Below are 21,777 nucleotides of genomic sequence, written 5' to 3'. Positions count from 1 at the left end.
GACAGTGAGTTCGTGCCCGGTGCGCTTGTGCCAATAAACACACAGGAGTGAAGGATCCAACTTAATCTTTATTTCTGCGCAGAAAGCGGTGCTTGGCAACCGTTCGCAAAGCAAGCACACCCACCCAAGTGGGCATTAGCCTTATATAGCCTCTTCTAGCCTTACACACTATGCAGTTACTATAGGTTGCCCCTTTTGGTCCGTGCGCACTTCACCCTAGCTACAGACCACTCCCTAGCCAGCTGGAACTTGTCTTCGTGACAGTGTAATTTGTTGATGTGGCACCTGTTATTCAGCAAGCTCAGCCAGTAACCCCCCTTTCCAACTCCACCAGGGACCTCGCTGATATGGCCTTTCCTTCTAGCAAGGCCAGCAATTAAGCAACTAGGCAACAAGCGATCTCCCCCAGCCTAAACAACCTACTCTATGCCCTTGGTTAGATAAAATACTTTTTCTAAACATACAAAGCTGTTCCCAAAGTATAAAAAAACATATAAAAGTTTCAAGGGTACTCATCACTTCAGCTCGGTGTTGTCCAGAGGGGGTCGCCTGCAGGGCCTCTGGGGTGGATAGGTGACGTGAAGCTGGTCTGGTCCGGATGGAAATGGCATTCCCACTGGGTCTCTTCACTGCCCCTTTTTACAGGGGCAGACCGTGTGAGACCCTAGTGACAGGAGGCATGCCCAGGCAAGGGTCAGCCCCTGATGTACTGAGCATGTGTGCTCCATGCAGGGATGTGCAGTTGTGGGTGTCTGTAATGGTGGGGTACAATGATAGAGTTGCTGGTTCTGTAGGGTCTTTTGTTTTTCAAATGCTGGTCTTGTCTCTGTTCCTGGGTGAGGTCCGTGATTCCTGGGTGAATCAATGCGAGGTGATGGCCTAGTTGTTACAAGCCATTCAGTAGAGGCCTGCTACCATTGTATTTCAATCATTCTCAATCATTCTCATTCATCAGGGAACCAATTTACATGGGAGGGGTACAATGAATCAGCATGGGATGCCCAGGTAGAGGACAGAAGATGGAGGCTTGACATATAAAATGGAAACTTGACATGACTTTGGTTCACTTAAAAACACAGGCCTAAACCATACAATATCCATTTGAAACAATAAAAATCAATATGAAAATGACAATAATACAATATACAACAGTAAAAATTAATACACACCTAATAATTATACAATATAAAACAGTGGATATCCAAAACCAAAAACTTGCTAGCAAAATAAAAATGTTCAAAGCTTACCCTAAGTTTGAGCTCACTTATACTTGTCTATAGGGAATAGAGAGGGAGAAAAAAGTCAGAAATGGTTGGGGAAGGGGAGGGAATGCATTTTAAAATAAAATAAAAAAGAAGAAAAACTGGGGGGGTTGCTACAGTAGGACTCTCATGCATCCAGTGTCTTTTGTCTCTGCTTAGGTATTCCAGTCTCCCACCTTGTACAGGTTCTGCTTTATAATGTAAATGCAGTTCTCTGCTTTCTTTGGTCACACTAGCCTAAACTGTCTGTGACCCTCTCCTGTTCCCTTAGCTCCATCTCCAGCACACACATGATGATTGCCAGGTCTTTGCCAACACCTCCTCCCTCTCAGTCTGGTCCTGCAGGATTTGACCCTGTGCTCACAAGTGGCAGAGAACCAGTTCCCCAGCCTCTTCCCCTCCCCCATGGCCTAGGGGAGCTGAGGAGAATTATACCTCTTCTTCTCTCTCCTTAACAACTGCTTGCCTGCCTCCATCTCTGCCAGAGGTGGGAGGGGATGAAGTCTGCTGGTAGTCCCTCTCAGGCTGTTTTTCCCTTGCTCCCACCCCCTTCTACTCCAGCATGTAGCAGGGAGTAGCCTGACAGGGGCTGCCCCTTCTCCAGCAGACCTAGCTACTGTCCCCAGCCAGGTTTCCCACCCCCATCCCCTTGTCAGCCAGCCCTCACTGCTCTGGCTAGAGAGCAGAGGAGCAGGGCCAACCCTGCTCTGCTCCAGCAGACAGCACAGCCCAGCCCAGGGCTGCAGAGCATTCTGGGATGCTGGGGGACTGTGATTTAACTTGAACCAGGGAGGGGTCTGGGTCAGAAGTTTCATAAACCTTTTTGACCTAAATCAGTTGAGTCTGATGCTACATTCAACCAGGTTTATATGCACTGAGCTTACGTTTTGTTACAGACTTAAACCAGTTTCTGATCACGTAAACTGGTTTGTCTAACTTATGTCCCTAGCTAATGAGAACAATGCGAATCCTGTCTCTTCTGCAACTTGATTGCAATATAAGTGGATGTGACAAACAAATGGTGGGTAAGAAATATTTATAAGATACTAAAGTGAGTTAGCCAGTCATGCAACAAGTCTGACTCAGCTGGGACTAAAGCAGAGGCCTTCAACACCCAGTTGAGTATTGTAGCCTAGAAACTGCATACTCCCCCAAAATTTAAAATTGATATTGACTTGTTGGAGATGGTAGCAATATTTGATCTCCTAGGTTATCACTTCTTGAGGTTCAGGAAATGGATAACAACATAATGGCTAATGTTTACCTGTTGTTCTTAAACTGTCATTAGTGTTCATAACCTTTTAAACTCTCTCTTGAAAAAGATAGCAGCTCATTCTCAGAAGCAGCTAGGAACTTAGGGCATTTATACACATGCATTTTTGAGCTGTGATGCGCTAGAGATCCAGCACATTGGAGCAGACTCAATCAAGTCTGCTCCACACGTGAGCTGATGCACACGGTGGTGCATCACATGCAGTTGTATAAGCGATAAATATGCGTCAACACTGAGGATGGCGGCAGCATGCTTTTGAACTAAAATTCCTTCAATGTGTTTTAGTTCAAAAGCATGCTGCCAACATTTTCTTAGTGCTGGCACACGTTTCACTACTTTTATACAATTGTATGCAACGCAGTGCCGGGCACTTTTAAAAGTGCCTGGCACTGTGGCACAAGCATATGTACAAATGCCTATTAGTCCCTTGGCCGTGAACTTTCTCTGGTTTGCTGTGATCAAATTATGATTAAGCTATTGAATGTTTTGTTAAACTTTTCAAGATGCATTTTAAACTGAAAGAAAAAGAAGGAAGGCTGTATGTTTCACATTTTAAAGAGATTCTTGGATGTTGTGGATGAGCAAGGAATGCTTAGTTACCTCAAAAATGGACTGTTTTTAATATATCAAGATATCTGCTCATTTAAGCACATGACAAATATTTGAACAGGTATATTCAAAAGCAATAAATTCTTAGCAGTAGAAGTTGGACTTTCCAATTAGAGCTTTGCACTTTGAGCACGTTACTGCTGGGACACCAATCTGCTAGTTGGAGCAAAAAGAAATTTGTTGCAGGCAGGATTAGAGGCCAAAGAAAAAGCTTGGGAATTTCCAGAAGCAGTCTTGGTTTATTGATCAGGTAAATAAACTCTGAAAGCGTATTGCTCTTGAATTAAGAGCAAAATAAATAAGTGGGGATCAGAGCTAGAACATCAGTAACATAATGATGGAATGACAAGCAGGATGTGAGGCAAAGGGTGGGGGCACCAGCAATTTGCTTCAGAGTGCCTCGCCCTCCTGTTCCCCTCTTCATACATCCCCTCTATGCTGTTTCCTTTTTCACCCTTCATTTGTAGTTTTTTGAAGAAAATGCTACCAGGCATGCTAATCCTGACTATTTTAGGAATGGATTGATTTGCCACACTCATTTTTATTTGGATTTTTAAGCAACATCTCTGGAATTAACAGGTAAGATATAAATTTAGACACTGCCTGTCTGCTCCTAACACCATTTTTTCATGTTTAGCAGTTTTCTTACTGTTTTGTTGTTGTTAATATTCAACATTTTTCTTCACTCTTTACACTTTTTTTGTAGAGTATGAGGATGGTGATCTGTCATCTTGGATAAACAGAGAGAGATTTCAAGGGTATCTTAATGTAGATGGATTTACTCTATATGAACTTGGAGATACAGGTAAGAAGCTCTCATCTTTGAACTATTTACAATATTTAGTTGAATTCTAACATTAGCCACAATTTAAATCTGCTAAAAAGACATTTAAATCTCCAAAATAATTTCTGAGTTTAGGCTTCTTACTGTCTTCTGCCTTTTTGTTGAAAAACTTGTGTGGGTCTCAATACTCTTATTGTAAAACTACGTACCTTTTTTACTTCTGAAATAAATTTTGGGTCTGGTGCTCCTTATCTTAAGCAAACTTCCCACATTTGGGACTGAAATTGATAGAAATGGATGGGAAGATCAGTATTTACTTCAGTAGGCTTTGGATGAAGCCTCTACTAATAGCTCCAGCAGACAGTGTCCCTTACATTGATCTGCTCTGGAAAGTGAGCAGCTTCTCTGGATTGGAGATTACTGTTACAATTTATTCCTTGAGTTTTGTGAAAATGTATGTTTTTATGACAGGATTTAGCGAGCCTTGATCTGAGTTTTTGATGGATGCAAATATTGTTATCAAATTTTTGAGAGGCATGAGATTTACTGGATATACACGTGACGCTTTCAAATCGGAATGGATAGGGATTAGCATGTCAAAAAAAATTGGCAAGCAAAGTTTGTTGCAGAGATTTAATCTTTTCTGTATCTGAGTGATACAAATGTAAGTTTATGAGGTGGAATGTGTTTTGTTTGGATCTAAAGGGGTAGATTTGCAAGAGCAAGTAGTGTGTGGATGCCCAATGTAAGAAGCCTGGAAGAGATTTCTTTTCCCCGCCACTCTCTCTCCCCCAAGAAGCTTTCTTGATGATTCTCTCCCCTACCTCCCTGTAAAGAAAACTTCAGTATTTTTGCATTTTATACACTCAGTCAATATTGACCTGAAAAGGTAGGCCTCTTTATACACTACAACAAAGACCTATTGCGCCTTTATAAACATTTAAAAAATTTTGTTCTCATGATTTCTAAATTTGTGGAGTTGCGGTTCCTATATGTAAAAGTTCTGAGATAGCTATAGGAAAATGTCTATCATCAGTATAAGCAGTCTTTTTATTATAGCAGTGTTTATTTTCTTAATTTTGTGGACTTGAAACAAAATATTGTAATTTACCAATACATTTAAAAACCCATACCAGAAGTTGTTTCCAGTGCCTTTACTCATTCAGTATATGGCCTTTTAAAGAGATTTGTTTCTCTGGAAACATTGAAAGCAGTTGAGAGAAGTGTGAATGTCTTAATCCATCTTTATTACATAACACTTTAGAGCCTTGACAGAACTAAAACAAATGCCTCTGAGGTGGAAGTATTGAAGGGAATTGGGACAAAGCCTCTCTCATTTTAGTTCTTCATCCACCTACATAGAAAATTGTCTCTAAGTGCATGTTGGAGGCATGGCAGAGTTGTACTTTCTACTTCCTGCCCCTTGTATTCCTGCAATATTTGCTGAAAATACTGACCTCATCAGCCTTTGGTATCTTATGATTCCTCCCAGCCTGCTGAGTTGCAACCACATTTGGTGGGGAAGTAGAGCCACAGGTTCAGGAAGGTGTAAAGCAGCACATCTTGACATCAGTTGGCCAAGCTTCCCAGTTACAGTGTGGGGAAAAATTCTACCTTTCCTAACAAAGGGAAGAACAAATCAGCAAGCGACTTGGGGGACTTCCTGTAGTTTACCTAGCACAGTGGGTAATATAAACCATCCCAAGGTGCCACAAATCTGCTACGAGCTAAAAGCCAAGACCATTATGTTCCAATATTTGGTCTCAGTTATATTCTACATGATTGTTCAATAAATCTGTGCACAGGGTTATTTGAAAATGAAGCTCTTCTGACAATGGACTGCGAACTAAGAAGCTATTTTTTCTGACCTGGTGGCACAGCCAAGAATTCAAATAAAATTCTTACATTTCTTCATGTAAGTTTTAAAGATAATACTCTCAAGTTTTAATTAAACAAATCAAACCAAAACAGTGGTAAATAAATTCCGACAATCATTTGAATGATTAAAATAGATGGTAAATTGTGATACCATGTCTACTAACTTTTTGTGGTGGTATGAGGAGAGAGAGTCTGGAAGAAATTTAAACCATTATTTCCCTACTTTTTCACATAGCCACACTAATTTATTCCCTATTTTAATATGTTGTCAATAGATTAAAAGAAAAAATGTCCCTTCTATCAGCATAGTTTCTTTCGGAAATCTTGAACATTTTTTTTTCTTGGTGCCCCCAAATTAGGCCTTGTTATCAAGGGGGGAAAAAAACCAGCTCTGTGATCTAAGAGTTAAAAGATGTGCCGCAAAACACAGTAATGTTTGATCTTCTCTTGCCCTACAAAATGATATGATGAATGTAAATATTATTCCTTGTTTTAGGAAAACTTGTGGCTATTGCAGTTATTGACGATAAAAACTCCTCAGTTGAACATACAAGGTACGGTATTACCGAGAGTCATTGTGTGCTTGGGAGAGGGGGAGAAACTGTGCACTTAGCATAAAATATAAAGCTGGATTTAATTCTACACTTTTTTATTGGAAGGAACATTTATATTCTTATTGAAGCTTTTTTAACTGTTCAGAAAAAAAGTGAGAGGTTAATGAAAAACCAGTGATCTGTGAGTATTTTTCTTAGATTGTTAAATTAAGACGTCCTTATCCTTCTGACTTTATTCAGTGAGCGGTCCTCTATCCCTTACATTACTCATTGCATAGACTTTAATGGAAAGTGCTATAAAAGACTAAACTAGAATAAAAAGAAGAGGGGTTGGGGAGTAAAGGATAATAGTATATTGCTGCAGAAATGTTATGTAAAATACTTCCAACTGCATTATGAATGTTTTTTTTCACTTTGTTTGCTGGTAATCTTGGGCTATGTTTGTTTGTTTTGTTTGTTTTTAGTTATGATTCCAGTTATAGAAGTATGTACACAGGCAGTTTAAAAGGGTTAATTTATATACCTGGTGTATGGACAGATATAACAATTTTAATTTTTCTAAGGACGTTTCAAATTGATTGAGAACTAGTTCACAGTTATCCCTGGTCAGAGGTGTCTGTCTGTGTCTATCACATGCTGACTTCAAACTTTTTGCAGCCCATTTCTAGCTAGGTAAGAATTTTGTAACTATAATTGAGGGCACAAAGTCCTGTGTGCAGTCCTGACATTTTTTTTTAAATAGGTGAATAAATAAAATTATTACTGCTTTATTTATTAATTTGCAGTATCATGTGTTGGGACTTCTTCTTGGCTTACCATGTACTTACTAGTTATTGGAGAATTAGAAATAGTTTGCAAGGTTTGATGTTAGGGGTTGCCTCAACAGTGTTCAGTTTGTGATGAAAGTGCATGTTTCTGTAGTGACAAGGGGAAGTTCACTGTTTTGCTGCTGACTAGATAGCATTTGCTATTTATACAACAGGCCAAATGTTGTTTGAACTTTGGAAATCCAGAGTTGACTGCCAGTGGTTGTTTTTTGTGGGCTCTTTTTTAAATATTATTTTGTTTTCCTTAACAGGCTAAAGTCCATTATTCAAGAAGTTGCTAAAGAATATAGAGACCATTTTCATAGGTGGGTATATGTGAAATTATGCAGAGCTTTAATTCTTTTCCCTGCGTGTCCTTAACTCTTAATGCTGGATTTCTCAATCCATCAAGAGTACTGACCTAAATTTGACTTATTACAAAAGTAAAAGTAAACATGTATTTATGGGAATAGTGATTGAGCATATATAATTCATTTGTTGGTATATTTCAAGAGGTTAATTGAGAAATCTTAATCTTAAAGTGTCTGGGAGATCAAGATCATTTTAGCTTTAGATTGTAATAAAACTTTCAGTATTTCATGACTCCCTTGGCTTGCTTTTTGTCACCACCTGGTTGGGAAATGTTAAGTTAATGGGTGGTTAACCACTCTGTCCTTATCTCAAGAGTTCAAATTATACAACATTAAAAATTATTGCAACTGATAATGATTATGACCATTTAACATAATGAATCCTTGCCAAAATTGGGTGACATCCTGTTGTCAATAAGCTGAAATTGTTATTAATTGCTGCTACTGTTACTACTTCCCTGAAGTTTCGTATCCAGAACTGCTACATGCTACCAACTGGTCAGCTTTACCCTAGTATGCAAAATGTACATATTCACTTGCATTTAGTTTCCCCTGCCCTTCTATTGGTAAACTATAAATATTTTAAGCCAGGTTAATAATGTAAAAAAGTACATCAGACAAAAAAAGGCCCAAAAGGTAAATGCTCTATTTTGTAAATTTGTAATTTAACTTCTCTTTGAGTAAACTATGCTATTATACAGATGTGAAGGCTGCTGCCTTTGCAGTTTTCTCACTAGTAACTTTTTTAGCCCAATTCTTTTTCATACATTTTCATAAAGAGATGTTACCAAGTAAGCATTCGAAGAAAGTGGAAAAAAAAATGTAATGATTACCTGCATGATCTCAGTTTGGAAGGGAAGGGCAACCCGTACTGATAACATCATACTTTTTTGCGGTTTAAGTCAATCCTGGTTGGATAGCAAGGGTTGTAACCTGCTACTGAACAGTGATGGTCTTGTTGGAAGGGTAGTTTAGAATAGATACAATCTCAGGACATCAACAAAAGTTCACTTTGAACAGTTTCACAGGGGTAGGGAGAGCTGTTGCTCCAGACCAACAAAGCAGCTGCTACATTGCAATGTTTAAGGGTGGAAACACGTCGCCTTTTCCTTGCCTTTTATGCTGCCATAAAAAAATGTTATGGTGGCACAAAGGCAAAGCCAGTAAATGTCTGTCAAATGCCCAAAATCTTGTGGCGGGAACAAAGTTAGTAATGGATTGTGCCATTTTATTCTGGCAGATGTCTGTTTTCTTGGAACAGATTCTCTGGGCAGGTGCTCCAGAGGGTTGAGGGGCCCAGCCCTATCTACCCAGGACAGAATTGAGCCCCCTCAAGCTCCTGGAGAGCCTTTCTGGCTTTCATCACTTAGAGATGTGCTCCAGAAAATTTCAGGGCTCTTCTGAATAAGTGGGGAAAGCTGCAGTTTTCTTACTTCTGGAAACACCCCTGGGATCTCCCCGACGCATCTCTTTTAACCTGGGAAACCCCAGGGTTCTTTGCTTGTGGCCACGTCCCCAGAAGGCACAGGGCAGTACAGAAACCAGAGAATTGCTAGCACCCTATGCTTCCATTCTGGGACCTGCGCGGGGTCCTGCAACAACCCATGTGTCACCCAGAGGCATGGATCAGCATGGTCCCAGGTGTGGGAGCTTGGGTCCTGTGACAACCTGTGCTTCACCTGAAAAAATGGATCAGATCAGTCCTGTGCTCTGCACTGGCGCCCACACTGACCCAGGACTCCCAACACAGAGGCCCGGGTGCTGGGGATCAGCTTCTGCACTGGCCCAAACCTCCATGCTGGGATCTATGCTGACTCATGCTTCAAAGGAAGGGACATGTCAAGGAGGCATGGGGCAGAGAGAGAGACAGGAGTCCCCTAGCAATGTCTGTTTGGGACAAGGGTCAACATGTTTCACCCAGTAAACAGATGCGTTGTGGCAAGATGCATCCCATCATAGCGGATCCACTTAGGTAAGAAACAGAAGATGCCATGACTAAGTGTCACAAGCCTGTACCTTTATAAGAGTAGCAAAACTCTACATTCAGGGTTAAAGTTGTTGGGGCAAATGAATTCAATTGTATAACAGCTTTAGCTTTCAAGTTTGGAATGTACTGAATTCATTTAGCCCAGAATGTATTGAATTTAGTTAACTTCGTAGAAAAGACTGGAAACTAAAGCGATCAAGAACTGAGGTGGTTCAGAATGCCATAACTTTTGTAATATTTATTCTAGAAACATTGTAGGAACAACACTGGCCCACACTGTTTAACATCTTCATCAGCAACTTGGACCAAGGGGTGGAAAGCACGCTGTCCAAGTTTGCTGATGACACTAAGATGTGGGGCGAGGTGGACACATTTAAAGGGAGAGAGAGGCTGCAACTAGATTTAGACAGACTACAAAAGTGGGCAGATGAGAATAGGATGGGATTCAACATAGATAAATGCAGGGTGCTGCACCTTGGGAGAAGGAATCCACAGGAAACATACAGGCTGGGGAGTTCCCTTCTTGAAAGCACAGAAGCAGAAAGGGATCTTGGAGTCATTATTGACTCCAAGATGAACGTGAGCCCTCAGTGCCAGACCACAGCCAGCAAGGCCAGCCATACCTTGTCATGCATCCAAAGATGCATCTCAAGCCAATCCAGAGAGGTGATACTACCCCTCTATGCGACTTTGGTCAGGCCGCAGTTGGAGTACTGCATCCAGTACTGGGCGCCGCACTTCAAAAGGGATGTGGCCAGCCTGGAGAGGGTTCAGAGGAGGGCCACCCGCTTGGTGAGAGGGCAGCAGGACAAGCCCTACGAGGAGAGACTGATAGACCTTAACCTGTTCAGCCTCAGCAAGAGGAGGCTGAGGGGGGTCCTGGTGGCTGCCTACAAACTCATGAGGGGAGATCAACAGCAAATAGGTAGAGCCCTTTTCTCCCCAGCACCACCTGGGGTGATGAGGAACAATGGTAATAAGCTGATGGAGAATAGGTTTAAGTTAGAGATCAGAAGGCAATATTTTACAGTTAGGGTGGCCAAAATCTGGAACTAACTTCCCAGGGAAGTGGTCCTCGCCCCTACCTTGGGCAAATTCAAGAGGAGGTTGGACGATCACCTGCCTGGGGTCTTGTGAAGCCAACATTCATTCCTGCCTGTGGCAGGGGGTCAGGCTAGATGATCTGTTCAGGTCCCTCCTGACCCTAGCTACTATGAAACACTGTTTTAGAATAATGCAACCTACAATCCTCAGTTTTCGTTTAGTATGCATTGTTGACTTGTTTTCCTGTATGTTTAATAGGGACTTCCAATTTGGCCATATGGATGGAAATGACTACATAAATAGTTTACTAATGGAGTAAGTAAATTCTTTTTTAAATGTTCTCCTTTGTCTTAGCTTGTCGCTAATTATGCTTCTGGTTTGAAAATAATGGCTCATCTGCTCTGCTTAAAAATTGACATTTCCCTCCTCTCCACCATCCCCTCACCAGCTTCTGACTCTGAATGTGGACTCCTCTTCTGTGGTAGCATAAAAGTGATTTTTGTAGCTGCCATGGTCCAGAAATTATGCAAGAGGCAAGGATTTCTTAGGGAGATGTCTTCCATTAGACTAACTATATAGCTGGGATAAAGTTCCCAAATGCAAGTGATTTCAGACTAAAAACAGGCATCTTAATTCATATTTAAAGATTAGGATTTAGGGTTTCTGTCTCGGCTTCTACTAGTTACTTCCACAAAAATTTTTAATAACTCCAATAATAAGTCATTCCTAATCACGAACCTCACTTTCACAGTTAAGGTTCAGAGTGAATAGCCCTGAAAAAGGTACCAATATTACGGTTAATACTTAGGCCAGTCTCTGCACACATTTTTCCATAACAAAATGTGTCTCTACTTTGGTACTTAAAACATGTTCTATGTTTTATGCATGTTTTGCTTAATTTTTAGTAGCATCTGCTTTCCACCAGATGGCAGCAGCTGAAAGCCAAAAAGTGAATAGAATAAAAGTAGACTGTAGTGAAAGGCAGTGTAGTGTTTCTCAACCCTTTTAAGCACAAGGCCCTCCCCCATAACTGTTTCTGAATTTTGTGGCACCCCAGTTGGAAAAAAAATGCAAATTTATTATAGTGTGTTTAAAACAAAGCTGAATATGATTGGAGACACTTTTCTTTAAGTAAAAACACACTGGAGAAACATGCATAAAAAAACATAGCATAATTAATGAGACACTTTAGCCTGGCAAGGTCCCAGTTGAGAATTCCTAGGGAAGCATCCAAGAGGCCCAGTGGTCTGTGGCTCACCTGATGCAACCCACATGGCGTGCAGCCTTTGCTGTTGTGGCTCCCCGGGGCTTAGAAGTTGGACAGCCCTGATCTAAGTAGTTAAATGCTGCTTCTGCTCACTGAGCCAATTAAATCTTATGGGTAGACCTATGGCTATGGGTCATTAATGCATTGAGCTTCTGTTATAATTATGCTCAGCATAGCAAAATATTTGAAGTGATACAAGTACCAAGGGTAAAAGGTCATGTTGAACACAGCATTTTGAAAGCTCTAGTCATTATTTAACTGACTAATTCTAGGATGTTACGATGAGAAGTTGTGGAGAATAGAATGATCTTCACTGACTTCATCAAAATCTTGATGCTAAGAAGTAAACTAATTAAAGACAACGAAACATTTTTTACAGATACCATATTTTCCCCTTAACTGATTACCTTAACTGATAACATATTTCAATAATAGAAAATATACATTTCATTTTCCATGTTTTTACTGTGTTCTTTAGTAGAATCCTCTTCTAATACTGTTCATCCTGCTATGCCATAGAAAATCTTGCAACTTGTATGGTTTCTTTAGATTTCTAATCTGTTTGACTTCAATTTTCAGTGAATTGACAATCCCTACTGTTGTTGTATTGAACACTTCCAACCAACAGTATTTTCTGCCAGACAGACCTATTGAGAGCATTGAAGACATGGTCCAGTTCATTAATGATATCTTGGATGGTACAGCAGAAGTAAGTTTTCAGCATGAATTGGAAATATTGTTTTACAGCTGTTTGTGTTCCTGAACTGCCACTGAGCATGGTTGGACTGACATCTAATGTCAAAGAAATAAATGCAGTTTAGTGATTATAACATGAATAGCGTGTAGCAATTTCTGGTCAGCCTGTTTTGAACCTAACCAGCATTTTTTTGTTGAATATGTTGTATGAATATATGTATGAATATGTTGAATATGTTGCTCCAACCAGTTATGTATCCACCTTAGAGGGTTTTTTTTCTAGTCTGTATTTCCATATCTTGTTAATGAGAATGTTGAGAGTGTCAAAAGCCCTGCTGCATCATCTTTCCAGGTATTCAGGACAGGCTGACTGATCTGTAGTTCAGATCCTCCTCCTTACCTTTTTTAAAGATGGGTACTTTGCACTTTTTCAGTCATCTGAGGCCTTGCCATACCTCCACTACTTCTCAAAGTTGTCAGTACAGATATATTCTCTCTCCCCTTCTCTGTACTTCTCTTCTGGGAACTTGGATGGTAGACATAATTTAGAAAGAGTTGAGGGATCAGAAATTCTTATAACCTTGCTTTGAAATTTTCAGTTCTTAAAGTCAGCCTGTCCCTGTTGTTATCCCATATGAATGTGGGTTTGAATTATACATGGCAGAGGGCAGTTGACACGGATAAATTAAAGCAAAATAATATTATGAGAGAAGGATGAATGCCTCGTGAGCTCTTTCAGAAAATGCTTGAAACATCTTTTTGGTAGAAATTTCAAAATAATAGGTATCATCAGGGAAATAAATATTCAACTCTGAAGTTTTTCTCTTTGCATAGAAAGCAAGTTATAACCTTTCTGGAGATTTAAGGTGTTATGAACTAGAGAGAAGAATGAAAGATAAAGTGAACTTATATAACTGAACAGCATTGACTGTTTTAATACCTTTTTTCTACTTAAAATTTCAGGTACAAGGTGGTGATGGGATTCTGCAGCGAATCAAGAGAATAATATATGATGCCAAATCTACTGTAGTAGTAAGTAAAACAGTGTGTATAATTGTAGTATAAAGTAAGTACCTTTGTCTGCCAAGTGTAAACCATTATGGTCCTTTTCAAGACAATCAGACACTTTTCACTTAGTATATATGTAACTTCATAATATTTCTGGCTTGTTGGATCCATTTAGAGATACCTTCAGACAACAGAACCTTGTAAATTGCTTTGAAAAGTATTTTTTTTTCATCACTCCTGTTCTGTTGAATATTTTAGTGTCGAACATTTTTTTTTTCTTTCTCCCCATCAATGAAAATGATGTCAAGTTAATGGAGGTTATACAGAATTCAGAAAACTTTGTTTGATTCTTCTAGAGTTTACTGGAATTACTGCGCCGGCCTACATTGAAAAATGATACTGTTTAATTGTTTTAGGAAGGATATAATTGGAGGAGAATTATATACATGGTAAAGATTAAAACAGCATTTTTGTTACAAATCAGAATTTTCCTTGGAAGAGGCTTTTGTAAGTTCATTTCACCACTTGTGACTTCTTGAACAAGAAACTTACACTTAAGTTTTATGGAAATTTTATTTATTGTCTGATATTCTTCAAAAATAATTTATCCTTTATTTAACTGTAAAGTCTAGAATAATACGAATGCATTTTTGTCTTCTTAATGAAGCAGTTTTACCTCAAGATTCAAGATACTTGTCCATTTAAAACAAAATTTGCCTAATGATTCTAACTTTTTTTCTTTTCATGAGAAAGGAGCAAGTCTCCTTGGGTTTTTAAATGAATCGTAAGTGAAATTTGAGAAGTGCTATAAATTATCTTGCATTTTACAGAATTGCTATTGACTTCAAATTATGTACCAACAGTCTGTATTCAAGAGTTCACCACTTCTGGGCTGCTTTCTCTTTGGTTTGCCACTGGGTGTCATCAGCATCATGTGTTATGGAATCTGTACAGCGGACACAGATGGAGGGACAGAGGAGACTGTGGCAACTAAAAAAGAAACTGGAGACAGGGAACTCACAGATGAAGGCAGTGAGGAAGAGCAAGAGGAGGAAAACAAAGATACATCTGCAGAACTTTCAGATGGAGAGCAGAAACAGAAAAATGTTTTGGATAAGAAAAAAGACTAATGTTCCTAGTTTAAAGAATTCTGTAGAATTTCCAAATAGAGACTTATTTATTGAAATTAGTCATTTGATGATGATTGTCACAGAAGAGGACTTTTGTCTGTATTATGCTAGATTTGACTTGCATGTATTCAAATCTTACCCATTGTGGGCAAGGCAGAGGGCAGGATTGAAATCTCTCTTCATCTTTTTACATCTTACCTAAAAGCAGTTAAAATGGAGAAATGTACATGTACTCTATCTCTCTCTCTTTTTCTCTGAAGGTTAATATTCTAACCTATTTGTTTACAGACAGCAATCAGGTAAAAAAAATGTTCTTATCTTCCGGTCCTTGCACACATCATGAACTATTAATGAAGTGGCCAACATGAAGCAGGCTTTTTTTCATATGAACCGAAGTAAAAATTCTCAGGAAAGATTATAATGAACTCTGTAATTCTTCAAGCTTTATATTTCTGCAAACTCAAGAATGGTTTGGAGCTTTCTCTAAAGGCACTTAGTGTGCAGTACCTAAACTGTTTTAAAGAAATGCATTTATTTTACTACTAATTTGTTATGAATTACAGAATTGCTTTCTATTATGTGCAATACAGTTACTGGCATTTTTCTCCAGAATTTCTATTTAATGCAGAACTTAACAGTTCTTTGTTAAATAGTAAGTCTTTAAAAAGTAAAATTTAAACAACTAAAATTTATTTGAAAGCTATATTATAAAGGGTTTTTTTCTTTTTTTAAAGTGGAAAATAGTTCTGATTTCTTTTTTAACAACTTAAACATTTACCTTTTTTAGAGCAAGTTGTTATCTAAATTTCTGATTGCAGAAGAAACTGAATGTGGCTCCTTTATGGAAGAATAAATACAAGCATCTTCAAATATCTGCCATTCTTGCACAGACCATTAATAACAGGCTTTTACCAAATACTTTGCAAAAGCATGTTTGAAGGATATAAGTCTGTCCACAATAATCTTAAGTGCATATTGCTATATTCTTAACATGAAAAACAAATTTGTTTGAATGTGGTTTTAGATCAGATGGTTGATGTTATTGGTATTTGCATTTGAGAGTTTATGACTACACATTATAGTTGAGGAGATGTTAATGGAGTACAGCTTTGTTAACATTCATAGAAAGAGGGATATTTGTCAGTGTAATACATTTTCATTAGTTATTTAATCATAAAAGTTGTTTCTCATAAAACTCCATGACAGTGTAATGGACCAAGTTCTCTCCAGAGTTGAAATCTCATGGGATAAGCCACAAAACAGACTTTGGTTGCATTGATATCATGGAGATTACCATAGCAACTAAACTTATGCTCCTCAATACTGAGGGTGCACAATATTCAGTTGTACAGTCAGCCATGAGTTCTTTCTAGTTTTGATTTTTTTTTCTTTTTAAGGATGTGTAATACAGATATTAATGTCCTCTATATAAGGCAGCTTAATCACTCTAAATATATATACATGCTGTAGCACCAAGTGAAATATTCCTGATTTATAAATATGGATAAGCTTAAGTAGAAGAGATTTTTTGTTGGAATTAACCTTCCAGTATATATGACTCAAGGTAGGTATTGCCTCTTCCCTGTTTAAAAAAAAAAAGGTGTTTTGATTCTTCGGCTTACATAGTCTAGCCGTGTTTTACAGCAGCTACAGTGCAGAGTGCAGCAAAGTAGCTGTTTGACTTCAAGGAGTTCGTAATGAAATGTTTGAATCCAAGTACATGATGAAGGTTAGAAAACTGTTTTCCGAAAGCTCAGAATCAAATCTAGACTCTAGCACTATCACTTTCATTAGGAAAGACTCTCATACTGTCTCTGCTTGCAATGGTTATCTGCCTGTAGAAAAGGGGAGTTTGAATGAATAATAGCACAAATACCTGGTATCATGGTATGACCTTTTCTTTTTTTCTTACACCCCTCTCCTCTCCACCTCAGTGTATTATCTCGTCATTTATATTTGGGGGGGGGGGGGGAAGGGGCGGTTCTTTGCTTTTTATTTTACTTTTTTTACTGTTTTAAATTGTAGAAGAATTTCCAATTCATGTAATTTTAATTGGCATGTATTTGAAGAATAAGATGCGTAGAGATTATTTTGTATTTTGTTTTGAAGTTATTTAAAACATGGCTTAGGTGCTGTTATGTTATTAGAAAATGCTCCACTTACTTCCAAGATTTTTAAACTCACAGTAGCTTTGATTTTTGGCTCAGCTTGGTGCCAGTAATCAAAATGTGAAACTCTGAGCAGTTAGGATACTTTCTGCATAATCTGTAATTCTGCCTTTTTTCTATGAGGTTTCAATTACAGATAGATTTTTTAATTTAATATATTTATCTACCTTTTTCCCTAGCTGTTCCTCAGTCTGAGAAGTTTTGTAGATCTAAAATGAAGATGGCTACTGGGGCTTCATTAGTTGCTCTGTCATTTTTTAACTATCTTACTTAAATCCAAGGTGACTTTGAATTTAAGACAACCCCCAATAATTAGATTATGTACGTGGAAAACATACATATTCTATAATTTCCATGTATAGAATCTAATTACTAGGGGTCATCTTGAAACTTGCTCCCCTGCCCCCTCCACTGCTAAAGCAGGGAAAGTGTAGTGGGGAGCAACTAATAGAGAAGACAAGCGACCAGATTTACTCCCCATCAACCCCTCCACCCCATGATACCTACATCTCTGGCCCCTGTGGCCCCAAGACACCAGAGCGGCTGCCCCCACCACTGCTGCAGCATGACTTGGCATGGGCTAGAACTACCATGTGTTCCATGCCCCAGGCTAGAACAAGGATGAAGACACAACTTAAATTAACTGGCCAGGGTGGGGAGGAGACAGAGGTGACTAATGCAGGTGGCTGCTGCAGCTCCAACTCTGGCCCCAACCCAGGTTTGGGCCTGTAATTGGAGCCACAGCAGTTGCCAAACCTAGCCCCCTCTTTCCTTCCCTTCTCTCCCCACCACCACCCCACTGCCATATACCCAAATCCAAGATGACGGGCTCTTCCTTCACCCTCCTCTCCCCCGCCATGTTGAATGGGGTGGACTTGTCTTGGATTCAGGTAAATACAGTAGTTTGTTTGTTTTTTTTAAATCCTTTTCTTCCCAGTGTATTGTTGCAAAGAATTCAGTTTTAACCACTATTGCTCAATGTGAGGTTTTATTGTTTTATTTTGTCATTATGTTTCTATAGCTACAAAGAGTAGCCAAACATCTTGTTGCGAAGTCTTCTAAAGAGAAGTGGGCCTGAAAATGTATGCTGTGGTACAGGGCTCATGAACACCTGTTGTGGAAGTACACTGGCAGATTTTTTATCATTTGACCATTGAGAACTGAGGAAGACACATCTGTCAGGGACATTGTCAAGTCAACCAAAAGCCCTCTAAGCTATGAAAATCCAAGTTTTAAGTGCATTGCTTTTCTCATCACATGTTTCTCGTATTTTTTTGTGCCCAGGATGAGAAATAGCTCAGGTAATCTTTTACCAAATATTCCCTTATAGATTGAGACGTGGGAAATTCAGACAGACTTGTGGTGTAAATCAAAGGATTTAGTTTTGATTGTGATGAATATAGAACACTGAGATGGAGATGGCTTTCTATTTTATCTTGGTTGTGCTCTCTAAAGGCTTCTGAAAGCAACCCTGCTAACTTGAATTCATGAAATAATGCAGCTTTTTTGGTGTCAAGTGTAAACCTTTGTTTTTCTACAATAAAAACATTGACCAGCCTTTGTGCTTTCATTCTTCAGTCATGCTGTATTGCATTGGTTTGACACAATATTTTGAAAGATGCAGCATTTCCTAGAACAATCCTAATTATAAACCTAAAATGTGCTTTATAATGTGTATTTAGTGTACTTGCCAAAAATGCTGGGTTCATCCAGTCTGACCCCAGCTTACCCCGTAATTTTGAAGATATTTATCATTTAACACTTTGCCTAGCTCCTTTTTCCCTTCATCAGTATGATTTGTATTTACAAATGCAGTTTCTGAAATGAGAACTGCAATCTATAAATAAGCATTTCATCAAAACTATTTTATTTTTTAATCACTAGAAACTGAAGTGATTCTTATGATCTCCTCTTGTGAAACTTCTTTTTTACTGTGAAGGAATGTAAACGTTGTATTTATTTGTATTTCTTTAATGATAATGGTTATACATACAGAATTTCTTATACTTGTTTAAGGATGTCATAATAGACATTAGCCACACAGGGATGCTTGCTCCATAAAAAATATGAAACCAATAAAAGGGCTGCTATCTATATGTGAAACACAAAATTGACCCATTTTTATACTAAGTAATGCACACAGTTCTTATCTTTTTAACATGCTGTATTCCAAAGAAAAGCTTGTTGGTTTTACCTGTGTCCTCTGAAAGACCTTTTTTCCTGATTATTTAAGTAACACCCTCGAGTCCAAAAAAAGTTTCTATTTTTCAGCTACCTGTTCTAGTGGATTTCTGGGTGAAATGTACGTAGCATTCTCCCTGTAAATTGCCCATCTTTAAATTACGCTGTTCATATGCCACTTGACAATACTGGCTTTACACACTAGTATACAAAAAGCATGATAGCTTGTCTGTATTGTTTTATGGATGAGTGAAATCCTTATTTTTTTTCAAATGATTACTGTATTAATTATTCCTTTTTTAATGTAACGTGTCCTGAATTATTTCATAAATGGGAATAACTATCAGCAGAAAGGTTTTGAAACACGCTTCCAAAGGAATTGAGTTTAGGGAAGAAATGTCCTACCTTGCATGATGTGGCTGTGTCTGATAGCAGAGGACTATCATTTGGACAGTCCTATAGGAGGTCCCTTTCCGTTTTATGACTCTTTGGGTAGTAAAGTTTTATTATGACCTGTTGCGAACAAACATTTATGTACTGTGCTCATCAACATGGTTAACATTTTAATGTATGCAATTCTGAGGGTGGCTGATATGTATTATATTTTCGGCAAAAATACTACAGTAAGTCATTAAACCAGTTATTAAGTGAATCTTTGGGGTTTTGTAATACCTACCACCTACAGTTGGAACTTTTTTGTTTTGTTGTGAAGGATGACACCAATCTGAATACTTTCCCATGAGATTTTTTGCATTTATTGTCAATAATATAATATATTGAATTATTAAATATAATTATAATAATTAGGATTGCTTTAGAGGTAGTTCAGTATTTAAAAAGAAAAAACATTTTAATTTTGATTTAATTTCAGTGCCATCAAAAGAGATGGGTATTTTGCCATTCAGGAGCAGAACTGGCTTTCAAATAAATCTTTCCATAACTTACTTCCTGAAACAAAGCTTCCCTGATGTTTGATTTGCAGAATACTATTATCACATATATACTTGTAACTCAGAATCGTATTTAGTGCATTTTACTGCCAGTGGTCAGTTCTATTCATATTCTGCCATCCTATGCTGTATTCTTTAAATGTTCCTCTTATCAGATCTTCCTGGTTCCTTTTTACCCAAATGATTAATACTCCCATCCTACAGTACTTGTAAGAAGTACTATTTTTCACCAACTTTTCATTGACTCTGAGCAGATTTGTTTTCTGTGGTCTGCAGTTCATGTCATTGTTAGTAAAATGAGATAAACACAAATGGCAAACCTAGTGGACAAATCTTTTGCAGATTCCATTCTAGATTCTCAACTAATTCCAGACTGCACAGAAGAAGTAGATGTCAATACCCTAGAACAGGACTTTTCAACCTTTTTTAAAAACTATTCTTTCTGGTGATGGTGGCTGGACAATGGGGGAGGTGGCCACTGCATGCGAGCTGCACCTGTGCAGCCAGCAGAGGGGTACCTCTGCCCTGCTCCTGGGAGGCAGTGGTGTGGTGTGGTGGGTAGTGGTGCTCTGTCTCCGCCTTTCTGCGCATACCCCCTAGGACCATTCCAAATATACGTAACCCCAGTTGACAACCCCAGCCCTAGAAGTACTCCCCACTTGACAGAATTAGCCTATTGGCTCTGTTGGAGAGTCAAAGAAAGGGCATGGCCAAGATGAGGAACAGTGAACTAAAGTTGCTCTCAGATTCTGGGAAGTCCCCTCAAGGCTTTCCCCATTACTTTCTTAATCTAAATAACCCAGCAGCTCCCCACTTAGCTCTAGAATAGGAGGAGAAATGATTTAAGCACAGAGGGAACCTGGTCTTTAATGTTTGCTCATAGACTTTACCATAATGCAAATATGATCGCATTTGTCTCTGTTTTCCTGAGCACAACTGTGTCTGTGTGATGGCTTGGAATATGCCAGCCTTCCAATAGTTAAGTGGCAACTACCTCCCTTGTTGAGTCGCTATAATCCTTGGAGGACCTCTTCATACAAATCTGTTGTTTAAGTTGAATCAAATCTCTGTTTGATAAAAACCCAAATGCCAGCATGCATAACAGGAGCCTACTTATGGGTGACACAGCAATGTTTCTCATTCTTATAGAGTATTGCTCCATAGTATCTTGTCAGGAATTTCATAGTTTAATTATGCATTGTGTAATATAAGGAAAATAGCACACTAGGAACTACAGGGAGCAAAGACAGACCACGACATTTCACTGTACAAAAAGAACAGCAAAAGATTCTGCTCTAGTCACAGCCAGGTTTGGAAGGATCAATTTATAGACTTGAGTAACACTGAAGGCTATCTTCCTTTTTGCAAAAGACTGGGTTCCACAGAGTTGGTAAATTTATCTGGAATGTGATTTGCTTTAGGAAGAGATTCTTTCACTCTCCCAGCTGACCAACTTGATAGAAAATTAGAGATTCAGGGGAAGAAGATTGAAATACTGCATTTCAGTGCATTTGAAATTAAACACCAAAACAAAATAATGTACAAATGAAAATAAAACTTTAAGTTCCAAAGGAACAAAAGAGTATTTCCTAATTTTTTTAAAGCATTTTATTCCTGACTGATTTCAAAATGAAATTTCATCAACTGTAGTGATTTAGTCAAATTTGATCATTTTGGAGGTGGAAGCACAGAAAAGCATGTGTACTTTTTTCCTTTAAAGCAGATCAATAGCTGTGCCATTTAACCACTGGAACAATTAACATATGAATGCCAAGAATTTCCTATCATCTGAAGTTGTATCAAGTTTTC

General features: G+C 38.5%; 1 protein-coding gene across 1 annotated transcript in view; it reads left to right on the top strand.

Annotated features, from left to right (window-relative positions):
- The window catches only part of TMX3 (thioredoxin related transmembrane protein 3), a 65,865-nt gene extending 46,195 nt beyond the window's left edge, over positions 1-19,670 (top strand). Inside the window, exons 11-17 of the mRNA XM_014606746.3 lie at positions 3,851-3,949; positions 6,303-6,360; positions 7,439-7,492; positions 10,827-10,883; positions 12,415-12,544; positions 13,495-13,563; positions 14,403-19,670. Of these exons, the coding sequence (XP_014462232.2) occupies positions 3,851-3,949; positions 6,303-6,360; positions 7,439-7,492; positions 10,827-10,883; positions 12,415-12,544; positions 13,495-13,563; positions 14,403-14,669 (734 nt within the window). The 3' untranslated portion in view covers positions 14,670-19,670. The remainder of the gene's footprint in view (positions 1-3,850; positions 3,950-6,302; positions 6,361-7,438; positions 7,493-10,826; positions 10,884-12,414; positions 12,545-13,494; positions 13,564-14,402) is intronic.
- The last annotated feature ends 2,107 nt before the right edge of the window (positions 19,671-21,777 follow it).

This window comes from Alligator mississippiensis, chromosome 3, assembly GCF_030867095.1.
Source record: "Alligator mississippiensis isolate rAllMis1 chromosome 3, rAllMis1, whole genome shotgun sequence".
In the NCBI taxonomy this organism is placed as follows: Eukaryota; Metazoa; Chordata; order Crocodylia; family Alligatoridae; genus Alligator; species Alligator mississippiensis.
This window is presented reverse-complemented; position numbering and strand designations above follow the sequence as displayed.